At 44.4% G+C, this 27220-nt stretch overlaps 1 protein-coding gene across 12 annotated transcripts in view; it reads left to right on the top strand.

Annotated features, from left to right (window-relative positions):
* The window catches only part of MAP4 (microtubule associated protein 4), a 250361-nt gene that overhangs the window by 196716 nt on the left and 26425 nt on the right, over positions 1 to 27220 (top strand). For 11 of the 12 annotated variants that reach the window (XM_075923033.2, XM_075923037.2, XM_075923036.2 and 8 more), the window contains 3 exons: positions 19621 to 19721; positions 21471 to 21683; positions 25767 to 25944. In XM_075923033.2, the coding sequence (XP_075779148.2) occupies positions 19621 to 19721; positions 21471 to 21683; positions 25767 to 25944 (492 nt within the window). The remainder of the gene's footprint in view (positions 1 to 19620; positions 19722 to 21470; positions 21684 to 25766; positions 25945 to 27220) is intronic. The other variant, XM_075923035.2, reaches the window with a different exon arrangement.

Below are 27220 nucleotides of genomic sequence, written 5' to 3'. Positions count from 1 at the left end.
GAAGGAGCACGAAGGAGGCGGGGCAGGGTATTTGGGTCTGAGGTAGATCCTGGATTGCACTTAAATTCAAAAAGTGACTTTGTGCTAAAAGGGTTGGAGACCCCTGGTTTAAATCTTTTCTTGTAGCTGGGGCACTGATGAAAGTTGCTTGATTGACAGTTCTGCCGTTTACTTGTTCTGAATGGTCTGAGGGGTAGCCGTGTTAGCCTGTAACTTTAAATATAATGAGTAGTCCTGAGTGGAGGGGGAAAAAGGGGAGTTTCTCCACTCAAGCTCATCTCAAGAAGCGGGTTTTGCGCACAAAAGCTCATGGCACTGTCGATATTTGTGTTAGTCTCTAAGGTGCCACGGGACTACTTGTTGCTTTGCTCTGAAGAAGTGATTTTAAAGTAGGTGCGGGGCTGTGAAAGTTTCCCAAGTCTGTCAGGGCAAAGTATCTTAAACCTGATGTAGATGAAGCAGGGCCGAGGGTGTAAATCACACGCTGTCATTTGTTCAGTTCGTGGCTTGCAGTTGAACTTGCCAGCCAAGGTTCTTCAAGAGGTGTCAATCGCAGAGGCAGTGGTGGGTGGGGTTTTATTGCTGATGCTTTTGAATGACAAAATGTTTGTCCTTCAGTTGGCAGTGTAGACACACCCCTAGAGATTGCCTGTTTGCATGAGCTGTGCTGCTGAGTTTGTGCTCTGGGTTATGCTTTTGAAACACCAGTTAGGGACACCACATTTTTGTGACCGCTAAAACATTATCTAAACCAGAGGCAGGCAAAATGTGGCCCCTGGACTGGATCTGGCCTGCCAAAATTTTGGATCTGGCCCACCGTAGTCCCACAGCTAAGCCGGACCCTCAGGCAAATTCCGTGCCTGCCATGCTGCCTCCCGTCATTCAGAGTGACTGGCTGGGGGGTCCATGTGCATCTCTGTGCGCCTCATGCTCTTGGGGGGGTGGTTTGTGCACTGACACACCCAATCACAATCTCACTGCTCCCATTGGCCCCAAACCAGTCAATGGGAGCTGCCTGGGCTGGGCGTGCTGCACAGGCAGTGCACAAAGCTGCAAGATGCATATGTACCCTGCAGCTGGCCCCTTGAGTAGCATGCAGGGCACGGCAAGCAGGGAGCCTGCCTGAGCATCCCCTTTAGCTGCTAGCCAGGAGCAGCCTAGGGTAAGCACCTCGTGGCCATAGCCTGCGCATAGAACCCTCCCTCCCACAAATTCCCTGCCCCAGGTCACAACCCTGCCCAGAGCTTGCACCACTTCCTACACCTCTCCTCCAGGTCAGAATACTGTCCTGCATCCATACCTCCTTCCAGACCCCACACCCCTTCCTGCACCCCAGTCTCCTACCCCGAGCTCCCTTCTGAACCAGCCTCCGTCCCAGAACTCACGCCGCCTCCATTAATACCATAGAAGAGCGTGGCCACTGACCACTTTCTGAATTCTTGGAGCAGACTCCTGTAAAAAAAATGATTGCTCGTATGACCTAAATAGTTGTGATGTCACAAACATTTATCCTCTCACGGGCTTACTCTGGGACATACGAGCTGCTGAGCAATCAAAATCTTGTCTGTGTGCACTTTTCTGGTTATGAAATGTCTCGTGCCAATAAGCTTCTGAAGAGCCTGTTACAAGTCTGGTTCTTTGTGGTAATTCAATAGGTATTGATCATAGAATCCTAGGGCTAAAAGAGACCTCAGCAGGTCGAGTCCAGTCCCCTGCCCAAACAGGACCAGGACCAACCCCGACTCAATCCAGGGCTTTGTCAAGCCGAGACTTAAAAACCTCTAGATTCCACCACCTCCCTAGGTAACTCATTCCAGTGCTTCACCACCCTCCTAGTGAAATAGTTTTGCCTAATATCCAACATAGACCTCCCCCACTGTGATCTCCATATCCAAAACACACACAAAAAATCCATTTGTCGATGGCAGTTAGGAAATCAGGATGTAGCGAAGCCAACAAACTGCAGAACTTCACGGGGCAACATTTTCCAAACACAGATGTGTAACTGTAGGCATCTACGACCATATATAGAAACACAATCGGCTGATCTTTGGAGGGCTGAACACCCACAGTTCCACTCCAAGTCCGTGACTATGGGACTGTGCAGCACCACTGAAAATCGTCTCACTTCTATGCAGATGTGAAAATATTCATTTATGTACCTAACTTTGTAGGCACCTGGGTTTGGAAATGTTAGGGGGAAGTTTTTATTATAGAATCATAGCATAATAGGACTGGAAGGGACCTCGAGAGGTCATCGAGTCCAGCCCCCTGCCCTCAAGGCAGGATCAAGCTCCGTCTACACCATCCCTGACAGATGTCTATCGAACCTGTTCTTAAATATCTCCAGAGAGGGAGATTCCACCACCTCCCTTGGCAATTTATTCCAATATTTGACCACCCTGGCAGTTAGGAATTTTTTCCTAATGTCCAATCTAAACCTCCCCTGCTGCACTTTAAGCCCATTACTCCTTGTCCTGTCCTCAGAAACCAAGAGGAACAAATTTTCGCCTTCCTCCTTGTGACACCCTTTTAGATATTTGAAAACCGCTATCATGTCCCCCCTTAATCTTCTTTTTTCCAAACTAAACAAGCCCAGTTCATGAAGCCTGGCTTCATAGGTCATGTTCTCTAAACCTTTAATCATTCTTGTCGCTCTTCTCTGTACCCTTTCCAATTTCTCCACATCTTTCTTGAAATGTGGCGCCCAGAACTGGACTATTATGAAAAATAGTTTATAGTTGTTGCTCAGACAACCTTTGGAACATGACTTGATACGGTCTGAGTTTGTGGACAGCTCTAGTGCCTTTGGTACTGGTCATATTTTCCCAAGAAGTGAACAGTGAAATTGACAATTCTGGTCAGTGTTGCTATCCAAAAAACTGTGAGCAATGGTAAAATTGTGAAGTCATGTTTACTTTACCCCGTTGATACACGCTTGCAGGCACTGGATTTAATCTACATAGACTAGATTGCAATGGAAATGGTAAATGTTCCTTTTACTGGTTCATATCTGCATATATTAATACCACTTTCTGCAATGCAAGTAAACGGGGAAAAAACTGCTGGGATGTTACTAGAATGGCTTCACAGCATCTACGCAGAGTTTTCTTTGTTACTGAATGGTGAAATTGTGACACAAGTAACTCGGCCAGGCAAACAGATTTTTGGCTAAGTTTTGATATGAGTCGACAATCTGTCCTTTCCTCTCTCTTCTCATAGCTAAATTGCTCGCTCACATCCTAATAATTTCCTGCGTCAAGAATGGCAGCTTCCTTTTCTCTGGTTTTATTTGTACCCTACCCATGCAGTCCTCTTCCATACACACAATCATTCTGTCCAAAACACCATTGCCAAAATCACCTTTTTACCGTCTGCTGGTACAGCCATAATCTTCCTCCTCCTTGGATCTCGTGTTCTGCTCATTTCCTGTCACTCAGTGAATTAAGTTAAAACTTCTGGCCCGCCTTTCAAGGTTCTGCCTCTCTCATCAGTTGTCTACATTTCCCTTCCAAATACTCATGAATGATTTGTCAAGAATAATTTTGAATTATTCAAATAATGATGCTTCTGCTGACTTTTCTGTTGGAGTAAGATTCTTGCACTAGTCTTTCCTTTGTTAACTTTCTTCATTGTACTCCTGTATATATACTTAGGTCACATGAAAGAAATTTTCTACCCATGAGCTCAGATTTTGTGGGTGTTGCAAATTTATGTAGATTTCAGTCTAAAAAAATGTGTGTAGATTTCAGCCTCTACTTTATAGGATGTGCATCCAAAGCTCTTAAGTACCTGAGCTGATGTTTTAAAAAGCAATTACATTACAGATGCATAAAACTGTCCACAACAATAGCATTTGTTTGTTCCATATCATTTAATCATCAGCTGTAGAACTTAAAATCCTTGTCATGCTTTTCAAGCAACTATAAATCCAACTTGACTGTGTACTAGGTTACAAACAATAATTTGCCATCTTTTGGGTGTTTGAGGTCCCCAAATTCTAGGTATCATTGGACTGGAATTGTAAAGGGACTATCACTTTTCTGATTTCTGATATCCTTGGGTGTGCAGCCCAAAATCTAGACTGACTTTTGACCAACTTATTTGTTACAAGTCTGTATGCAATATGAGCAATTATCACTTCCAGGTCTCCTGCTGCCATCTTATTTTCCAAGTGCTTTTCTCCCCAATTGGCATATTTTGTGTGAATATATACTACAGTTTACAGTGTTACTTTCCCACATCCCTTTATATACAGATAATTTTGTTTCCAGTGCAGTCTTGATAAATGAGGTACCATTTGAATTATTCTGTGTAGGAGGGAATGTCAAACTTCTTAAGTTCTTCAAAGAAAGGCTTCAAACATTTGTAATGATTAAAATTGTGGTAGTATATAAAGTGAGGTTAAATGTATTCAATGTTAATACATGACTAGAAGGTAGTGGAAAATGTCATACTCCCTCACTACCCTGTAATGATACGCTGCAATTTATTTATTTCTATAAAGCCATTCGTGTGGGTAGTGTTTTACAGACATGCAGCTAGGCTCCTGCCCAAAAGGCTTGTATCTTAAATTGGATGGGTAACACGAAAAGGAGATAGACTACGTGAGGAAGGGGGAAATGGAAATGACCCTGTCACTGATAAATAAATTAGAAATGCCTGGGTGTCATTTAGCAGAGTTTTGTATTGAGCTGTTCACAATGTGCACCTGGTAATCTTTAAAGCAAACAAAATGGTAGTATGTGGGGAGGAATAAAACAGACAATAATGAAGAAAATATTGTAATATAATTATATGAACCAATGTCCTGCTCCCGGCCCGGCCAAAAAGTTTGCCGGGCCCAAGGTGGCGTGTTGTGCTTGGCTGCACTCGGTGGCTGGACAGCTCCCAGCCAGGGCGACACGGGGCCCAAGGCAACCACCTTTCCCTAAGGCCGGTCCGGTCCTGCCTTTTTTTTCTGCAATATTCATTTCCGTTTTTATCTTCCTGTCTCATAATTTGAGATACGTTGTTAACTGAGGAAAGGTGGGGAAAGAGAGAAGATTGGGAGAGTTTAGTTTAGAAATAGACAAATCAGAGGGTGTATAGTCCAACTCACAACACTGTAGGAGTAGAAGATACCTCGAGATCATCTAGATGATCTCTCTCCCCCCGTCCCCATACTGAAGCAGGACCCAGTATACAACACCCTTAGATCTAGACCAGGGTTGCTCAACCTTTTTTCATTCGCGACCCCCAGAGCCGGGAAAATTTTTACTACAAGAGATGGTTTCAAAATAATGGGAGATCCCAACAAAGCAAATCAGAAATTCCTATTTACCGTCTCCCATTGTACAAGAGCAAGAAGAATTCAGTGGTATTGAAAGGCAACACATCTCAAATTGGAGAGAAAGAAGTACTGTTTGCCACCGCACACAATTCATCTGTCGAACCTGTATCACAATCAATGAGGCCAAGAGTTTAGCAGGACTTGAAATGAAATAAGACTGGATATTTATATGGATCATGACAGAGGTGGCAATGTCCTGCCACATCCTTGGGAGACCTCATTGAATGTGTTCAGTGGCCATTGTATGAAATGAACGGTTTACATATTGTGTGGCCTCGGACTGTACGTAATTTCCCTGTTGGGGAGATGTGAGAACTGGCAGTTCAAAGGCCTATATGAAAAATATCCTAGGTAGAAATGAGCTTTTGGAATAATGTCACGGGGATTTCCTGTGGAATACTTAGGGAGAGGTGAATGCAAATTCCCCACCTTTGATTATGCAAAAACCCAGTCTTTTCAAGCTACATGCTGAGGAGCAGGTGACTGCCTGATTGTGTTCCCAGTGACTGGAGGTCAAGGTCTGAGAGTGTATAAAGAAACAGGCTGCACTGGCCAGTCTCTGAGATAGTTAGGAACTTGTAACCCTGGGGAAAATCCACTTGTGGGTTTGGAACTGTCAGAGCTGAGGCTGGATTTGGGGTGACTGCTGGTAAACTCGTGGAATGAGGAGTAACGGTAGTTCAAACTAGGAAGCCTAGTTCGAACTACCTAGGTCGTGCCGCGTGTAGCCGCACAGCGCGGGGTTCGAACGAGCGGGGATTTAAAAATGGCGGCTCCCCGCTTATGCAAATGAAGCCCGGGAAATTCAAATCCCGGGCTTCATTTGCAATTGCGGTATGCCTACATTACCCCGCTAGTTCGAACTAGCGGGGTAGTGTAGACATACCCTTGGTGGCTTTGTTGGAAGAAAAGATTCTTGGGGAGGGGCAAGTTGAGAAGCAGCTGATTAGCAGAGGCCCTGAGGAACTCCGACATAGCCAGCTTCTGGAAACATGAGTGCCACAGAAAGAATGGAGCTGGCCACCAAGGAAATGGAGGAAGAAGTAGTCCGAGAGGAGGCCTGGTGGTAATAAATGAGGTAGTACTCCAGATGTGAGGAGTATTGCATCCAGTTCTGGGTCCCCCACTACAGAAGGATGTGGACACATTGGAGAGGGTCCAGCAGAGGGCAACCAAAATGATGAGGGGGCTGGAGCACATGACCTACGAGGAGAGGCTGAGGGATTTGGGTTTGTTTAGTCTGCAGAAGAGGAGAGTGAGGGGGGGATTTGATAGCAGCCTTCAACTTCCTGAAGGGAGGTTCCAAAGAGGACAGAGAGAGGCTGTTCTCAGTGGTGACGGATGACACAACAAGGAGCAATGGTCTCAAGTTACAGTGGGGGAGTCTAGGTTGGAGATTAGGAAAAACTATTTCCCTAGGCAGGTGGTGAAGCGCTGGGCTGGGTTCCCTAGGGAGGGGCTGAAATCTCCATCCCTAGAGGTTTTTAAGTCTTTGCTTGACAAAGCCCTGGCTGGGTTAATTTAGTTGGGATTGGTCCTGCTTTAGGCAGGGGGCTGGACCTGATGACTCCTGAGGTCTCTTTCAGGCCTGGGATTCTGTGATATTGTTTGGAAGGCCTCCACCTCAGTAGAAAAGGGTTCAATCCCAGTGGGGATAAACTGCCCAGAGTAGTCAGGAGAGAGCTCAAATAATTCCAAAAGGAAAGTATAAAAAGAGCGAAGGTTGGCACAGAATTGAAATGCTGAACAAAAAAATCAAGGAACCAAAGGACATAATTAGAAGAAATTCTTGACTTACCTATACAACAATGCTAAGAGCCTGGGTAATGAGCACAAGGAATTTGAATTGCTCATTTATTAGCATAACTTCAGTCTAGTTGGTATTACTGAGACCTGGTGGGATGATTTGCACCCTTTGGCGTGTTAAAACCAATGGTTATAGTTTACTTAGGGGGAATCAAGTGGGCAAACAATATGGGAAGTGGCACTCTTGTCAAAACCTGGTATTGTCTGTTTCTGAGGTACCGATAACTTGGAAGAAAATGATTTTGAATGTGGATGGATCTGTAATCTGCCAGATAAAACACAAGCCGGGATATTATTTGATGTATGCTTAAGACCACCAAATAACACTAGGAGCAAGACCTCCTTAGGTACCTGTCTGTGATGTGTAGAGAAAAAACCTACATGGTCCCGGGGGACTTTAGTTTGAGTGATACATGCCACAGGGTGGAGTGTGTCATGATGCCAGTACTAAAACATCCTTGGAATTTCTAAATATTATGGGTGGCAATTAACTATAAAAGTCTTACAGCCAGCAAGGGAGAATGTTGTATTAGACCTTGTCGCTGATCACAGAATTAGAAACGAATAGTTTACAAATGATTATCACTTGATCGCATTTATAATGCACAAGCAGAATAAAGACCAGACCAATATTATAAAGCTTGCTGCTTTCATAAGTTTCAATGCTGAAAACAATGATGAGCCAGATCAGCTGAGAAGACGATGGGGATCAATTGTTCTCCATGTCTGATGAAGGTAGGGCATAATCTGCAGCAAGGGAGATTTAAGTTACACAATAGGAAACATTGTCTAACTATAAGACAAGGTGGACAGATTTAAATAAGGGTGATTTAAATCAGAACGTGGAAAGCCGTGATTAAAATAGTTTATTTTTAAGAAAACATGTATTTAACTAACATTTTAAAAAATCCTTCTGTAAGGATAGTTAAGCTTCCAGAGGAGATTGTGAACTTGCCATCATTGGAAGCATGAAAGAATAGGATGCCCCAGAAAGGTGACGGCTGGGAGACAGAAGGCGAAAAGTGGGTGTCTGGTGGGGATCATTGAGGAGGAATACACGTGTAATTGCCCTGAACTGTGACAATGACAACTGCCTACAATTACATTAAATAGAACAAAAGGTAATGAATCTGAACACTGATACTTCAGGATATAAACCAGCCATTATCTAATGTGGGATTTTGGAAGAAACTTCCTGTACAGGTCAGTTCATATCAGCGCACAGTCAACCTGTGGAACTCCTTGACAGAGGATACAGTGAAGGCTAGAACTTTAACAGGGCTCAAAAAAGAGCTAGATAGATTCATGGAGGTTAGGTCCATCAATGGCTATTAGCCAGGATGGGTAGGAATGGTGTCCCTAGCCTCTATTTCTCTGGAGGTGGGTGACAGGGGAGGGATCGTGTGAGGATTACCTGTTGTGTTTCCTCTCTCTGGGACATCTGGCATTGGCCACTGTCGACAGACAGGACACTGGGCTAGATGGACCTTTGGCTGTTCTGATGTTCTTATTGTCAGTCCTGAGGAAGTGCCAGTGTCTGGCATTGAATACCGCACTAACTGGACCTGATCTGGCATGGTAATTCCTAAGGTTAGAACAGGGGTGGGCAATGATTTCCACAGGGGGAGGCCACCAAATGAATTTTGGCACTTGGTCATGGGCCAGCTCCTTCCCCAGAAGGGGCGGGGCCTGGGACTGAAAGGTTGGGGCCTGGGACAGAGGAGCAGGGCTGAGGACTAGCCTCTCCTCTGAGTTGTCTGGGGCCAGAGGCTTTGAATTAAAAACACAGCAAAGGGCTCGCGGCTCCCAGCCCCAGCCTGTGGCAGCCACCTGGAGTTGCTGTGGCAATTTAAAGGACTCGTGGCTCTGGCCCCAGCCAGAGTAGTGCTGTGACCATGAGCATGAGTCATTTCAATAGGATCCTGCTGCTTGAGCCACTGCCTGGAAATTCGGTGGCACAGGCAGCAGGATATAAATAGAAAGTGGCCACATGCAGCCTGCGGGCCGGTCCAAAGGGTTAGGCAGACTGCATCTTGCCCAGCCCTGGGCTAGAACAATCCATCTGTATGGTGCCAACAGCATACGAGGCATTATACTGGGTACTTAGCACACGGCCTGCGGGGGACAGGCGGCCTGCAGCCCATTTCTTTGCGGCCCGCGGTGCAGTTTGGATTTACGTGGGGGTCAACATGCAACTGGGATCCTGCACTGGGAATACGTTCCACAACGGTGAATCGATAGAATGGCCGCCTGTTGAGATGCGTTTTAGTAGTTAAAGTCCTGGACAGTCATTACTCATTCAGAGTGCTGTCGTAGGGGTGGAAATCGGGTCACTGTTGCATTTTATTAATATTAGCAGATCTGACTTAAATGGGGCGTGTGTGTTGTGTAGTCTTGCCTTAATCTTTGTATTCATGCCCATCAGTGTGAAAAGCTATTTGCATATATTTGCATATATATTTGCATGTACATGTAACCACACTTAAGTTGCGGCTCTCTGCATGTGCTGTGAGTATCATTGTGGCCCCCCAGGGCTTCCAAAGTTGAGTAGCCCTACACTGTACAAACAGACATAGACAAGATTGGTTACACTTTCAACCTCAGAGGAGCTGTGATTGTGAAATACCACAATGGACTCTACCGCCTGTAGTAAATATATGACTTACCTTCGCCAATGGCAGAACTGGCACTAGTATGAGCTGCCATTTTAAAAACTTTTGAGACTTTTCTTCATCTTTTAGGCTTTCCCTCATAGCGATCCGTGAGTGTGTGTGCGCACGTGTGCGTGTGTGTGTGCGCATATTCCCTCGGCCCATTTGCCTTATCTCCTACTGTCTGATGAGTTAAGAACCATGGCCATTTTTTTCATGGTGGTGGCAGTTTCTGTTTTTATATATATTTGAGAAGTGTCTGGCTGTTATACTTGGAAAGGGGAGTCACGTATAACTAGCTATAGTCATATGATCATGCCTAATTGCTGGCCATCTAATAGTTCAGAAGCTGTGTAACTGAGTCTCATTAACATTAGTAGGAAGGAAGAAGTGACAAGTGAGATATATTAGTGCATTAACTAGTCCTCTTCATAGCCTAGTGTCAAATTTTAAGTGCAAACCCGTGTAATTCAGTAGAATATACTTACTTTGTTCATCTCAAAATACAGACGTTTTATCTTACTAGGCATTCCAGCATAAAACTGAGTTTGGAGAATAATATTTATTTTTCTTCAGTGCTCAAGATAGCTGGATTTCATAGTTTCCAAAGGACATTGAGCAAAGATTCCTTCTGTTTTTGCTTGCTTGCTTCAATAAACAAGCTTAAATGCATAGGATTCAGGCAGAGAGGTATAAATCAGATGTATTCAATACTTGATATTAAGTGAACATGTACAGCTTGATTGAGTTACGTTCTCTGCCAAATAAAACCCTTAGGGATTCTGTATTTGGGTCAAAGAAGAGACTTAACATTTTCTTTAGCCTTTTTTTTTTTTTTTTTTTTGCGAGAGGAGGGGTGAGGACTGTAGCTCTACTTAACCAGAGCTGTGTTATATTTTCAGTTAAGCTTTGCCTTGAGAGTTTTACACAGTGAAAAGGTTTAAGTGGGGGTTGATCTTTTGCTGTGTTGCTGCAGCAGCTTTCTGTGGGGGACAGACGGATAAGTTTAATCTGGTCTTGCAGCAACATTTCTGGTTAAAAATATTGTTTAAAGCATCAACATTTTGTTTCAAAGGCTGCTTGGTTGTATTTTAATTTAAGAAGGAGAGTAAGGATGATTATTCCCTTATTGCCTAATCTGCTCCTTTTAAGGATTAGAGCCATCAGTAGAAAATCCATTTTGAGAATTATGGAGCTATTTCAGTGAATGATGTTTCAGTTCAGCTTAGGCTGCTGAATTATCCCTTGCTGAGAAACATACGGGATTGAGTGCATAGCCTCATTCACAAACACATTTGAATATGACTGTGCCTCCATTTTTAGGCATATTCATGTTCCAGGCAGATGGAATAAATAATTTGCATAACACTGAATTGAGTTTCTCCCAGGACATGAGTAGGAAGGCATGGATTTAATTAGTGAACTGCTACGCCCAAATATTTGATACACTAAGAGTTCATAACATTTTAAAGAAAAATAAATGGGAAAGAAGACCTAAGCATTTCAGAGAGATTTTTTCAGACTTGCTAAGCTATTCCTACCTTCTGTCTCCACCCATTTCCTATCTTGTGCACACTGTTTTAATTCAGCCAGACGTCCCCAGATGTTTAAGAAGTGCAGCTATAAATATAATGCCCTGCTTTGAGACTTTTAAGATGCATTCTTAGCAGATGTATTTTTCATGTGTCATTCTCTTGGCCTTAGAATAAACTTAGATAATGTTTTTTCCTAGGTGTACCAGCTGATGCACACTATGTAAACTACTTTATCTTCTGGTACACAGGTTAGACATCTCATATCCAGCACCTGACCTGTCCTGAACCAGGGAGTTTGTTGGACTAGAGATGGTTCCCTGCCCCAGACGCTGACTCTGACAGCTGGGGCAGGGGAGGGGGAGATGCGGAGGGTTTCTCTCCAGCCCCTGCCAGGTTGCCTGCTGGGTTGCTGACCCCTCTGCTGCTGCCCCAGCTGGACTGCCTGCTGGGCTCCAGCAGCCCATGCGCCCATAGGCTTCAGCCCCGCACTACTACGAGCTGGCTCTAGCCCTGGTCAGGCTGCCAGGGACTTGGGCTCCGGTCCCAGGCCCGTGGCAGCTTGCGGGCTCTGGCCCCACTTCTGTCGGCTGGCTGCAGCTTCAGCCCCAGACCTGGTCCCTCTGCTGCAGGCTGCCGAGAGTGTAGGCTCCTGTCCCATGGTAGCTCTCAGGCTCTGGCCTCACTTCTGCAGACAGTATCATAGAACCATAGAGCTGGAAGAGACCTCAGGAGGTCATCAAGTCCAGCCCCCTGCTCTAGGCAGGACCAATCCCAACTAAATCAACCCAGCCAGGGCTTTGTCAAGCCGAGACTTAAACACCTCTAGGGATGGGGACTCCACTACTTCCCTAGGGAACCCATCCCAGTGCTTCACCACCCTCCTAGGGAAATAGTTTTTCCTAATATCCAACCTGGGCCAGCCCCGGCCTTAGTCTCACTTCATAGAATCATAGGACTGGAAGGGACCTCGAGAGGTCATCGAGTCCAGCCCCCCGCCCTCAAGGCAGGACCAAGCTCCGTCTACACCATCCCTGACAGATGTCTATCTAACCTGTTCTTAAATATCTCCAGAGAGGGAGATTCCACCACCTCCCTTGGCAATTTATTCCAATATTTGACCACCCTGACAGTTAGGAATTTTTTCCTAATGTCCAATCTAAACCTCCCTTGCTGCACTTTAAGCCCATTACTCCTTGTCCTGTCCTCAGAAACCAAGAGGAACACATTTTCTCCTTCCTCCTTGTGACACCCTTTTAGATATTTGAAAACCGCTATCATGTCCCCCCTTAATCTTCTTTTTTCCAAACTAAACAAGCCCAGTTCATGAAGCCTGGCTTCACAGGTCATGTTCTCTAAACCTTTAATCATTCTTGTCGCTCTTCTCTGCACCCTTTCCAATTTCTCCACATCTTTCTTGAAATGTGGTGCCCAGAACTGGACACAGTACTCCAGCTGAGGCCTAACTAGTGCAGAGTACAGCGGCAGAATGACTTCACGAGTTTTGCTTACAACACACCTGTTGATACAACCTAAAATCATATTTGCTTTTTTTGCAACAGCATCACACAGTTGACTCATATTCAACTTGTGGTCCACCATGACCCCTAGATCCCTTTCCGCCATGCTCCTTCCTAGACAGTCGCTTCCCATCTTGTATGTATGGAACTGATTGTTCCTTCCTAAGTGGAGCACTTTGCATTTCTCTTTATTAAACCTCATCCTGTTTACCTCTGACCATTTCTCTAACTTGCTAAGGTCATTTTGAATTATGTCCCTATCCTCCAAAGAAGTTGCAACCCCACCCAGTTTGGTATCATCTGCAAACTTAATAAGCGTACTCTCTATCCCAATATCTACATCATTGATGAAGATATTGAACAGTACGGGTCCCAAAACAGACGCTTGAGGAACTCCACTTGTTATCCCTTTCCAGCAGGATTTAGAACCGTTAACAACAACTCTCTGACTACGGTTATCCAGCCAATTATGCACCCACCTTATTGTGGCCCTATGTAAGTTATATTTGCCTAGTTTATCAATAAGAATATCATGCGAGACCGTATCAAATGCCTTACTAAAGTCTAGGTATATGACATCCACCGCTTCTCCCTTATCCACAAGGCTCATTATCTTATCAAAGAAAGCTATCAGATTAGTTTGGCATGACTTGTTCTTCACAAACCCATGCTGGCTATTCCCTATCACTTTATTACCTTCCAAGTGTTTGCATATGATTTCCTTAATTACCTGCTCCATTATCTTCCCTGGGACAGACGTTAAACTGACTGGTCTGTAGTTTCCTGGGTTGTTCTTATTCCCCTTTTTATAGATGGGCACAATATTTGCCCTTTTCCAGTCTTCTGGAATCTCCCCTGTCTGCCATGATTTTTCAAAGATCATAGCTAAAGGCTCAGATACCTCCTCTATCAGCTCCTTGAGTATCCTGGGATGCATTTCATCAGGACCTGGTGACTTGCTGACATCTAACTTTCCTAAGTGATTTTTAACTTGTTCTTTGTGTATCCTATCTTCTAAACTTTACCCTCTCTCTGCTTGTATTCACTACGTTAGGCACACCTCCAGACTTCTCGGTGAAGACCGAAACAAAGAAGTCATTGAGCATCTCCGCCATTTCCAAGTTCCCTGTTACTGCTTCTCCCTCCTCACTAAGCAGTGGGCCTACCCTGTCCTTGGTCTTCCTCTTCCTTTTAATGTTTTTATAAAAGGTCTTCTTGTTTCCCTTTATGCCTGTAGCTAGTTTGATCTCATTTTGTGCCTTTGCCTTTCTAATCTTGCCCCTGTATTCCCGTGTTGCTTGCCTATATTCATCCTTTGTTAGTTGTCCTAGTTTCCATTTTTTATAGGACTCCTTTTTTATTTTGAGATCATGCAAGATCTCCTTGTTAAGCCAAGCTGGTCTTTTGCCATATTTTCTGTCTTTCCTGCACAGCAGAATTGTTTGCTTTTGGGCCCTTAACAACGCCCCTTTGAAATACTTCCAACTCTCCTCAGTTGTTTTTCCCTTCAGTCTTGCTTCCCATGGGACCTTACCTACAAGTTTTCTGAGCTTATCAAAAACTGCCTTCCTGAAATCCATTACCTCAATTGTGCTGGTCTCCCTTCTACCTTTCCTTAAGATCATGAACTCTATTATTTCATGATCACTGTCCCCTATCCTGTCTTCCACTTTCAAGTTCTCAACTAGTTCCTCCCTATTTGTTAAAACCAAATCCAGAACAGCTTCTCCTCTGGTAGCTTTTTCAACCTTCTGGAACAGAAAGTTGTCTCCAATGCAGTCCAGAAACTTATTGGATAGCCTGTGCCTCGCTGTGTTAGTTTCCCAACATATGTCTGGATAGTTGAAGTCCCCCATCACCACCAAATCTTGGGCTTTGGATAGTTTTGTTAATTGTTTAAAAAAGGCCTCATCCACCTCTTCCACCTGGCTAGGTGGCCTGTAGTAGACTCCTCGCATGATATCACCCTCGTTTTTTACCCCTTTTAGCTTAACCCAGAACTCTCTACACAGCTATCTCCTACGTTCATCTCCACTTCAGTCCAAGTGTGTACATTTTTAATATACAAGGCAACCCCTCCTCCCTTTTTTCCCTGTCTGTCCTTCCTGAGCAAGCCGTACCCTTCCATACCAACATTCCAATCGTGCGTCCCATCCCACTTCCACGGGCTACCCGGGCCTCTGGCCCCAGCAGCATGCTGCCATGTGCTGTCACCAGCCGATCCTGTTCTCCCAGGGGCTGTCCTGACCTGGTCCCAGTTCTGCAGGCTGTCGGGCTGCTGCCAGCCCCTGCCCCATCCCGCTGCTTCAACCCAGCCCCACCTGGATTGATCTCCTGCCAGTAGGCTACCAGGTTCTCTGGTCCAGGAACGTCTGGGGTCCACTGGACCTGAAAGCTCCGGTTTTGGGAGGTGCAGCCTGTACTATGTATTAGTTCCCATAATAGAAGAACTAGAGGACACCAAATGAAATTAATGGGTAGCAGGTTAAAACTAATAAAAGAAAGTTCTTCACACAGCGCGTAGTCAACCTGTGGAACTCCTTTCCAGAGGAGGCTGTGAAGGCTAGGACTATAACAAAGTTTAAAGAGAAGCTAGATAATTTCATGGAGGTTAGGTCCATAAAAGGCTATTAGCCAGGGGGTAGGAATGGTGCCCCGGCCTCTGTTTGTCAGAGGCTGGAGATGGATGGCAGGAGACAAATCGCTTGATCATTGTCTTCGGTCCACCCCCTCTGGGGCACCTGGTGCTGGCCACTGTCGGCAGACAGGCTACTGGGCTAGATGGACCTTTGGTCTGACCCAGTACGGCCATTCTTATGTACTTTCTAGGTCTATAAAATGTACATCAGCAAAGCAGTGAGACAATCTAGATACGTGCTGGTGGGTGAACTTTCATAACATGGTTATCGTTCAAACTGTGATCAGGAAAGAGAAGAAAACAAGCATGGTGTGTATCTGTCATAGTTTTTTCATTCATGGCAATATCTTCCATGAGAGGGTTGTTCTCATCAGATACCTTGTAGCAGGGATTTGGATGTAGCTAACTAGCAATGTACTCCAGTGATATAACTGTATTCAGGTTTGTAGATGTGTTTTAAGAATATTTCCTTGTCATTATTCCACCAGGTCACTCTGGAAATAAAAACTTCCTTTGGGGTCGATTTCTTTATAAAAGCCTTGAACATAAAACATTGGCGTGAGAAATGTTGTGTAAAATTCTTGTTTGGGATTTCTCAATGGCTTTGATGTCTCAAGTTAACTTTGTTTGAGGAAGTTTGCTCCAGTAGGAAAGTTTTTTTTTAATATTCCTAGAGTCAGTGTCAGATTAGTATCAGAGGGGTAGCTGTGTTACTCTGAATCTACAAGAACAATGAGAAAGTGGCACCTTATAGACTAACAGATTTATTGGAGCATAAGCTTTCGTGAGCAAAGGCCCACTTCGTCAGTGTCAGATTGTTCTATCTTAAATTGAAATATAATAAAAAATGGATAATTTCCATGCACCTATATTTACATCTGGATTAATGGTTAGTTTTGGGAAAAGGAAGAATGCCGTTACAGCATCTCACCCATTAGTCCCATTTCCATGGTTACTTGGAGTAACAATGTGGCCAGTACAATTGATCCCAGCCGTATACAAGTCATTTTCTCTGTACCAGGTCATTATGTGGAATGCCCTTCTTCTTTCTCCTTCAAATCCCCTTCTCACTTTTCCCCAAAGGGATTAATTGGATTCTCTGTGATGGATCAGCTGAGCTGAGTTGTTTCACCATCAGCAAACTCAGTGAGAAGCAAGAGCTGGAGGAGACAAAGGAAGAATTCTACTCAGGAGAATGTAGCAATAGGCTGCTTTGTAGCGTAGAACAACAATGTCCTTGAAATACCTTTTGGTAGGTTCACTGCTGAGACTGGAGGAGCAAGCAAACTGAAAGGTTTCCTCAATGATTCTTACAAACTAATGAACACATTTCATTAAGGTTTGGCAGCTTTTCCTAATATTCCCTATAACTAGCAAATCTTCCCAGGCAGTGCTGTGTTCCATGTTTGAAAAGAGAGTAACCCAGTAATTAAGTGATGAACGAAGGCAAATATACTGATGAGCATGTTGGGTGGTTAATTAAATACATGAAAGAAAGAGAATGTAAAACAAAACTGCCTATGTGATGTCCCTTGAGTCCCCTCACCTCCCTTCCCCGCATAGCAGAATTTATAACAAGAAAGGAGACACCTGCAGAAATGCTTTTCCCTTGGTTGGCCCTCTTTGGGCAGAAATTGCTGCCAAACCCCACCAGTCTTGCATACATAAGATAACTAATGATTATCTACCCAAATTACCTTCTAAAGCTCAATGTAATAATGGTATTCTCCAATGTAGCTCTATTCCCTTGATAATACATTGTAGCTGGATCACCGTAAAATACCCAAGTTTTCCTTGGTGGAACGATTTTTTTTTAAACTTCAGCATTCTATTAAGATTTTCTTCCCTTTAAGTTAATGTTTAGTTTTTGGAACTTTAACATCATTGTCTCAGAATTTCTGTTCCGCTTACGCCTTGGGTGTATTGAGAACATTTAAAGTGTCCAATTCTTATTTCCGTGGGTTTGGATTACACAGCTGTCTGCAAAAGAAAGGGAATTCATTGGGTTCCTTTCTGACTCTGAAGCCAGCAAGATGCTAATCAGGAATGCATCTGAATAGGATTCAACTAGGTGACAAAGCCCGTGCCTTAATAAACAGCTTCGCGTTCTGTCCATGGAGTGTGCAAATGCTGTCATCAACTAAGAAATACGGTGTGGCTGATGAATTAGCTGAAATGATAAGCAGCTGGTATTACATGTATTGCTGACTGGTGGAGGATCTTGGGATTTGTGGTACCAGAGAGGCCATAGGAAGGTAGAGATGTGTGTGTGTTTCTATAAGACCATTGTAACTTTGTACAAATCTGAGTTAATAAATAAAACTCTCTCCAGATATAAGTTTCAAGGTGGAGTAAATGCTGGTTAGACTCAACCATGCAATAAACAGAAATGTGCTGTTCAAATCCCAGAATTGTGGACAATGATTATTTCCTGTGCTGCTGTTACAATTAAAGTTACCAAACTAAAGGAAAAATATAATGGATTATTGAATTTAGTAGAAGTTCCTTGGGGGGAGGAGGGACAACTTAGCTTAGTTATACAAAGTAATTAGGCGCTCAGATTATTAGAACGTGAGCTGATCCATGGTTCTGGTCTCAGGCCTACAGTAAGAAATAAACACATCTATCTGTTTCAGAGCCAGTTTTTCTATGGAAAGATTTTTGTGTTTTGAAAAGAAATGGCAGCTCTGTAACTTTAATGTCGTTCAGGGCTAGGGAGAAGGAGAAAAACTAAATAGAATGCACGGAAAAGCTGCCTGTAATTAGTATAGGGGGAGAGAAAAAAAACAGTAAGCATTCTGGAGTTAATGCCAAGTTGACAGAAGCAGGTAAGAAACTAAGCATGCTTTGGGTGAGCAAAAATAGCCCTGTGAGTGCATGTTTTTTGAGACTGTCTTAGGAAGGGATCCCTTCATTGTTCAACTTATTGCACATCGGTTCCAGTAGTCCCTCGCCATGGAAATACTACATGACAGGCTGTTGCATAGTGAAGTATGTAATGTTTGTCTTGTTTAAAAATGCTGTTGAGTAAACTTGAGAGGTTTTGTGAGACACGTTTCATAGAGTTCAGATACCACAAAGTACAACAATAAATCTCTTCACAGTAGTAGTGGATTCTGCTTATCGTTCTAATATTGAAAAACTCTGGTGATGGAGAAGCAGACGTTAGTTTTAATGCATTACAGAGTGTAAATGCAATTTTCTATTATACTTTATTTCAGAGCGTCAAGTCTTTTAATTTTGGGCCAAGTTAAAAGATTTGGGAAGAAAAAAAAATCATTAGAATGCTGTTTAAAGGTTTTTGCTTGGGTTCTTTTGGGGGATTTTTCTTTCATTGGTGTTTGGACCATGTTTTCAGATACATTTTTTGGAAGTGGACAGGGACACGTTTAGCAATAGTCCTACTTCTTTTGAGAGAGTAAATATAATTTTGATGTCTGGGAATTCTTTTTGAGGGAGAAGGGTGAAGAAATGTAGAAATTACAGTCAAAATCCTTGCATCCCTTGACTTTGTAACCCATAAATTAAGGCTTTTGTGCTGTGAAACGCTCAATGCTGAAGCATGATACCTCTAACGGCTTCTACACTAATACATTTCTGTACTCCTTATTTTATGTCTACACGTAATTGCAACATCTCTACTTTACCTTTGTAACCTCTATTGCTATCTTGGTCAAATTGTTTTGGCTGCTCAGAATCTCCTTTATTATAGTGTAAAATTTGGATGTGGGGAATTGCAATTTGGGGTGACTAAAAGGAACCACACTAGTACGGATATAAAACAGGGACAGTGTAGGAGTAGTTTTATATTTTGGGGTTTTATACTCTGGATTGAAATTGGTCCAAGGAAACCAGTAACCTATTGGACAATGATTTTTCTTACAGACAATACAAAAAATGTTTTTATGGCTGCTAATAATGGCTGATTGGGTGGGTTGCTAGTTTCCCTAGTTCATCCATTTGGGTATCTGGGAAGTTCATGATCTCTGGAAAGGCTCATAAAAAGCATTTTGACTCCCAAAGCCTTTCCAGAACAGCCATCATATAACCTTAGCCGTGCAGCATTTGTCTTTCAATGCCATTAGCGGCATTTTGTAAACAAATGAACTTGAACTTTCTTTTTTTGTGGGGGGGGGGTCAGCAAAACCAGAAGAGCTAAAACCAGTGGAGCCTGTGACAGGAAGTGACATCACAGCAGCTCCAAACAAAGAGCTTCCTCCAAGCCCTGAGAAAAAGGCAAAGGTAGGTGGGCCATTATTTCATGGTTTCTTTATACTCTGCTCCGTGGATCTGGTTTCCCCTGCCTGCTTCACTCCCTGCTTCTTAAGCTGTGATGAGACAGTTCTGTTTTCTGAGCTGGTGGCTCCTGGGAAATATTTAATTTGAACACTGAACAATGTAATTCAATTGTGAAGTAACAAACAAACTGGCCTTCGATAAATCTAACTAAAACTGGATTTAGCCCAGCAAATTTATGCTAAATTTAATGCAAAATAATATATTAAGCAATGTCTGTGGTAAGGAGAACAATAGATTTTCATAATGACATTTCAAGAATATTCATATTTGGGCCCACTTAATAGTGTCTGTAGTAAGACGAAGGACTAACTGCAGTTTCATTATTGTAAATGTGTTTGCATTTCAGTAGCACTCCTAGTCTGCTAGGCAAGGTACAGATTGTCTCTGCCTCGGAGGTGGCAGTAATCAGTGGAGTCTGAGCCAGAACTTTTATTCGAGTTTTGAGCTTAAGCAGTAATCTCGGTATTGGTGAATGCCTGCCTCCGCCCCACTCGGTCAGTGGGGTGAGGCGTTCCCGGAGGACCTTGGTTTTACTTTCATTCATATTGTCCCCGGTGAATCCAGAGGAATAAATTTTAAACAACAATCTCCAATCTGGTCCCAGTGGGGCTCTTCCATTGAGTCTGCGGGTTGGCCCTGGACTCCAACAGGGCCCCCTCCCCCTCTCCGGCCTGCAGCCTGATCACAGGAGTGGGACTCTGGGAGCCTGCAGCTGCCCCCGCTCCCCGGCCTCCAGCTGGTCTGGGAGGGGCAGGCTCCATGGGGCTGGTCCTGGCCTCCAGTGGCCTCCTCTCCTGGCCTGCTGCTGGGCTGAGGCTGGGCTGCGGTTCCTGGCCCCAGCATCTCCTGAGGGGAGGGGCACCATTCCAGGCCTCAGCCTCTCCTGGGGGGGGGGGGGGAGGGAGTGGTTTCTTTTGTTTGGGGGTTGTGCTGCGGTGTGATGGAAGTAGTCCTGGAGGGCAGGGCTCTGCCCCCCCCCCTCCCCCCCACACACACACACCCCAATTGGGACAGGGAGGTCACTTACAGGTCTGGTGGCCGGCAAAGTGAAGTCTTGTCCCTCCAGTCAGTTCCCTCCCATTCCATGTTATGGAAATCATTCGACTTCCAGGGGTCATCCTGCTTTCCTGGCACAACCCTGGCCTTGCTTTAAGTTAGGATTAGCGGAAGCTGCCTACCAAATGTGTTGGTCCTAGCGTTTACAGGTTAGGAGGACTTGAACAAACAGATCTCAGACGACAGACGTGCGCAAATTCTCTAAAAACTCTCAAAAATATGTGTGTACATATGACAAATGTCCTGTTCATTAAGCATTGGACTAAATGCCAGGAACTCCAGATATTAATTGAAACGCCACCTCTGACTCCCTTCTGGACCCTTCACTGTCGCTGGGCCAAATTGTGCCCCCATTGAATTTAATATCAAAACTACTGACTTCAGAGGGCAAAATCCTGGTCAAAGTGTTGCTCTTCCTCAACTGTCAAACTGGCAATACATCACTTTCCATCAGTGTTACGTACCAGCTCCTAGCCTTTCTTTTCCTATGCTCAGAAAACAGGATGCTTAATGTTTTTATTTCCTCTGAATAGCATTTTATGTTCCTTGCTGCTTAACATTTTTGTTTACAATGCGCTGTTTTTTTCTTTTTGTCTGTTTGTTTACATTGGATGTTGCTTTTTGAAAAATGTAAAGCCTTCAGCTTCCACACCATCAGCAAAACCTGCAGCAGCGAAAACCAAGCCACTGTCCACTACAAGCCCCAAGCGGCCAGCTTCTGCCACACCTGGCCAAAACAAAAAACCCACCAGCCCTACCGCAGGTCCTACTTCGGCCACCACTCCCAAACGCCCACCCACCAGTACTACACGTCCCTCCACTTTAACTCCTAAAGACACTAAACCAAAGGTAAGCAAGACTATTTCATTTCCATATTGAGGCTCCAAGGACTTGTAGACTAAAATCGAGGTAACTTTTCTCTGACTAGCAGCAGTCAGTAGGAATCACTGATAGTATAGTTCTAGAGACAACAATGCGACAAGAGGATGAAAGCCCTGAGCTTACTATCAGAGCTGCAGGGGCAGAGGAATCTGCCTCCATGGATCTAAGCAATAGGTGTATTTTGGCACGATGGGACAGGAAGAGCCAGAGAGGGTTGAAACTTGCCTCTGGGGTTGGTGGTTATTTTCTTGAACTACTAAAAGGTGCTCAAGAAAATTCTTTATTTGTTTTGCATTTAAAGCAAAAGCTTGTAACCTTGTTCTTTATGATATACTTCAGAGAATTGTTGACTTAATGGGATTGGATTGGGAACTTAATGTTAATGTTAAATCCCAAATTCTGTACAAAAAAGTTAGACAAAATATAAGTCAACAAGAAAAACTGATAAAACACTAGGTAAATAAAACTACTGGAGTATGGGGGGAGGAGGGAAAGGGTACAGCATAGCTACAATCTAACAAGGCAAAGCAGAGACTATTACAATTATAGCTGGGTTTAAGTTATAGCTGGGAAAAGTCATCTTAAATATTATGCAACTTCATAGAAGATAGTTAATAAGGGACTGAAAGAAGCTGCCAATACAGGTTGTGAAAATCTACAGTCATTGGATCTCTTCAAGAACACAGACTAAACACCCATCTCTTAGGTAATATCAGTTGTGACACAAATGACAGTATAGACTAGATGACCGAATAGAGCTGCTTCCATTCATAGTTCTGTGAAATCTTCTCCAGTGTCTTCTCAAATAAACGCCCTGAAGAATGGCCTACCAACACTCTCCTGAGATAAGCAGCAGGAATGACCCATCCCTGCCCCATAGATATACCCTAATGGTGTTTGTGGACGATTATCCATCTGCCCAGTAAATGCTCACCGTTTGTAGACTGTAGTCGTTCAAGCACCAGGCAACTCTAAAGCATCATATCGTAGAGCTGAAGAAGAATATAAGCACTCAGCATAGAGAATTGGAAGCCTGTCTTCAATGTTCCCCACACTGATTGTGACCTGCAAGTGGGTTGTGCAAGTGTGTATTTGGTATTGTAGAATACCAGACTTATAAAGAGACACTGACAAAATACAACTGTTTAAAAAAAAATCTTGTTTGTCATTCCATCAGCAATCGTTGAAGTGGAGCAATTTGAAAATCTAATGAACTTTCTGCTCCTCACTCAACTTGGAAAATAAAATTCTTTATTTTACCTTTCACTGCATCATCTCTAGGGGGTATGTCTACACTACAGCACTAATTCAAACTAACTTTATTCGAATTAGTTAATTCGAACTAAGCTAATTCAAATTAGTGCATCTAGACCTAAAAACTAGTTCGAATTAGCATTTTGCTAATTCGAACTAGCATGTCCACATTGAATGGACCCTGAACCGAGGTTAAGGATGGCCGGAAGCAGTGCCGGCAGGGCATCAGATTAGGACTTAGAGCGTGGAGCTGCTGTCTCAGGCTAGCCGAGGGCTGTGCTTAAAGGGTCCCGACCCCCACCCTGGACAGACAGTTCTCAGGGGTTCCCCGCCTGCAAAGCAGTCCTGGCTTGGAGTGCCCTGAGTGCCCACACTGGGCACATCACAGCACTCGGCCATCAGCCCGGCTGCACTTGCCGCAAGCTGCCATCCGGGGGGGGGGGGGGGGAGTCAATCGGGGGGCTGCAGGAGAGCTTCAACCCTGAGGAGCCTGCAGAGCCACTCCAGTCCTCCCCATCGGGGGCTCTTACCCCATTCCTCCCTCACCTCCTTCCTCTTACCCCTCCCTAGCCCCTCTTCCTGATTTACAAAATAAAGGACACGTGTGGTCAAAAATAGAAACTCTCTTTATTTTACAAAACTCGGGGAGACTGGGAAAAGGAGGTGGGAGAGGGGAAGAGAGAGGGTGGGAGAGGGGAGGGCAACTAAAATAAGGGGTTGGGAACAGGTCCCATATGAAGAGAGGCTAAAGAGACTGGGACTTTTCAGCTTAGAAAAGAGGAGACTGAGGGGGGATATGATAGAGGTCTATAAAAGCATGAGTGGTGTGAAGAGGGTGCATAAAGAAAAGTTCTTCATTAGTTCCCATAATAGAAGGACTAGAGGACACCAAATGAAATGAATGGGTAGCAGGCTTCAAACTAATAACAGAAAGTTCTTCTTCACAAAGCAAATAATCAACCTGTGGAACTCCTTGCTGCAGGAGGCTGTGAAGGCTAGAACTAGAACAGAGTTTAAAGAGAAGTTAGATAAACCTCCATGGAGGTTGAGTCCATGGAGTGGTATTAGCCAGGGGGTAGAAATGGTGTCCCTGGCCTCTGTTTGTGGAAGGCTGGAGATGGATGGCTTGGAGACAAATGGCTTGGTCATTGTTTCGATCCATCCCCTCCAGGGTCCCTAGTGTTGGCCACTGTCGGCAGACAGGCTACTGGGCTAGATGGACTTTTGGTCTGACCCAGTACGGCCATTCTAAGCTCAGGGTCGGGGGTCTCACTGGACCACCCTGATTTTCATGCAAACCTGCTTCTGGGTGGCCAGGCTGGCAGTTCTCCTGCCCTAGACGGCCACTATCCTGTGCGTAGTGCGGAGGTCGTGGATGAGGTCCACGATCTCCGCACTAGACCAGGTGGGCGCCCACCTCTTGCGGACCTGGGCAGGCTCCTGGGAGCCGCCAGCCTGGTCCCGGGAAGAGGCAGAGGGCTGGGTGGCAGCGGGTGGCTGGTTCGTGCCGTGTCAGGTGCAGGGTCTGTTGGCTGGGTGCTGGCAGGCTTGCACCTGGCACCGTAGCCAGCCTGTGCCCCTTTAAGGGCTCCGGGGCCGGGAGGGGGGCATACGAGTTTCCCTGGTGGTGCCCAGAGTGGCCACCAGCGAAAGCTGGGGAGGGCTAGCCTCCCGCTAGTTCGAATTAAGTGGCCACACTGCCCTTAATTCGAACTAGGCGTTAGTCCTCGTAGAATGAGGTTTACCTAGTTCAAATTAAGCGCACTGCTAGTTCGAATTAAGTTCGAACTAGCGGTTTGTATGTGTAGCGCCTATCAAAGTTAATTCGAACTAACGTCTGTTAGTTCGAATTAACTTTGTAGTGTAGACACACCCTAGATGTTTAAATGGAATCAACTATTACATTTACATCCAGTTTGAAGCAAGACATTTTGGTTTATAACTTTGCGTGTTTTTTCTCATGTAGTAGTACAAAAACTGCAAAGGAATATTAAAAATAAACGTCAGCTGTAACTCTTTACATTTGTCAGTATGTTTAAAGCCTTACTTGTCAAACGCAGATTTAAAGGATTGTGTCTGAGTGCCCCCGAACAGGTGGTTACAAAAAAGCAAATAAATGTGTCTGGCTGAACAAAGCCAATATATATTCTGATTGAAATACTGCTTTTTTAGAGAAAGTAATCCTACCTTCCATAGTTACTTGTCTAAAATCCCAATACGAAATTATTTCCGGTTTCTGTGGATGTTGCAGTCAAGTTGTCCATCTGTTTAGTCTTCTAGGAAGGAATGGACCATTCTCTATTTTCCTTATGAATCAGTTCATAAATTGATTAATATATTGTGTTCCAGATGATCTGCCAAATGCCTTTTTAGCCTGGAAAGCATCTTGGCTTGTAATTAAATAGCTTCCTCTTCCAGAGCTTAGAGACATGATGCTAGGGAGCTAGTGACTGAAAAAGAACAGTGGAGGCAAAATAAGTATGTTGTTAGTGTCCGAATGGACTACTCCTATCAGCCGGGAATCTGGTGGAGCTTCCCAGATACTAATGAATTTTAGGTGCACCAGCCTCACAGTCCCATGTGTCCTTCATTAAATATAACCAGCCTCAGGTTTTCATGTCAATAGGACATTGGTTTTATAATGTCAGTGTTACAGAACTTTTGTAGTTAAGTCTCCAAAAAGTTGTGCTTCAGCAGTTTTCAAAAGGAGTATCAGTGCTTTCCAAACTCTTTCAGCTATTTCTTGAGTCATGTTTGTAAATGGACCACGGTTTCAGTGTGGCCTTTCGTTATCAGGTAACAGATGCAAAGAGCCCAGAAAAACGGACCTCAGTTTCAAAGCCACTGTCTGCCACGACACCTCGAGCTGCTGCAAAGGGAAGCCCCACCACGCCCAAGACGACGACAGCATCTCCAGTTACAACAGCTGCCGGTCCGAGAAACACTGCTGCTTCCCCACCCAAACGGCCAACATGTAAGCATTGCCCTGTGAAGTTCAGAATGAGCACCTTTGCTGTCTAAACTGGTGCCAGCTTGTGTTAAAATGTTCGTATTTGGATTAATTTGCAGAATTGCAGCCATGTCTTGCAGCTGAGAGTACCAGTTTGAACGGAGGCAATAAGCAGCAAATTCCATGCTTGTCCATCAGTTTGTCACATTTAGGCTTCCACTAAATAATGCGGCTACTTTTTCGTTGCAAATAAAATGCTCACGTTTTGGGCTGCAAATGCTGAGGACTGCTTGAGCTGTATGAGGTGCGAATTGCCATGTTCATCTCCCATGATTTAGAAGCTTAACGGTACAGGCAGTCCCCGACTTACACGCATCCGACTTATGTCGGATCCGCACTTACGAACGGGGCTTTCTCGCCCCGGAGCTCACAGGCAGCGGTCAGCCACCTCGAGCTCCGGGGCGAGAAAAGCTGCTCCCGGTGCCCCTGGTCTGCTGGGGACCGTCTCCAGCAGACCAGGGGCACCGGGAGCAAACCCGCAGCAGCGGCGGGTTCCCAGCGGGGTCCCTGGTCTGCTGGACACCGGGAGCAAATCCATGAGCCGTTGGTGTCTGCATGTCTGAATGGTGTGGGTGTTTTGAGTACTTTTGATCTGCATCTGGAAACTAACAGGAAAATTTGCAAAGGTGGAGGGTAGAGCTGGGGTGAAGGGTTTGATGGGAGAGAATATACAGCATTGTGCATCTACTGGAGTTCATGGACTTGGAGTTTGGAGAGACTAAAGGGGAAGATACGTGCGAAAACGAATTCTGAGGCAGTAATGAGACGTTTAGGAGAGATGGAGTTAAAGCAGTGGTACAACTAGAGCCCTGCACAGATACAAGTTTGTATCCGCATACATACCTGTAAAAATGAGCTGCAGATCTCCTCATCCACACCCATGCATACAAAACGGATATCTGGAGGCTTGCAGGGCTCTAGGTACAATTAGCAGTATTGTGGAGGTGGTGGTAGGCAGATGAATATGCACAGGGAACAGAAAATTCAAGGTTTATAAATTCAGAGTCTGAGACTAGAAGGGACCATTAAATGATCCAGCCTGTATATGTAGGCTTGGCAGAATTCGATTTTTTTTTTTTTTGGTAACTTCAACAGTCATTAACAGAAGGTTTTTTTTAAGCATTTATTTATTTGTCTATTTAAATTTTCACTGTCTAAAACACAAACTGTGAATATCACATGCCAAAATAATCAAATAAATACCATTACATCTAAGTTCATCATCAGCATTTTTAAAATT

The sequence above is a fragment of the Pelodiscus sinensis genome, chromosome 2 (genome assembly GCF_052426305.1).
Source record: "Pelodiscus sinensis isolate ZL-2025 chromosome 2, ASM5242630v1, whole genome shotgun sequence".
In the NCBI taxonomy this organism is placed as follows: domain Eukaryota; kingdom Metazoa; phylum Chordata; order Testudines; family Trionychidae; genus Pelodiscus; species Pelodiscus sinensis.
Note: the sequence above shows the minus strand (reverse complement) of the source record. Positions and strands in the feature narration are given on the sequence as shown.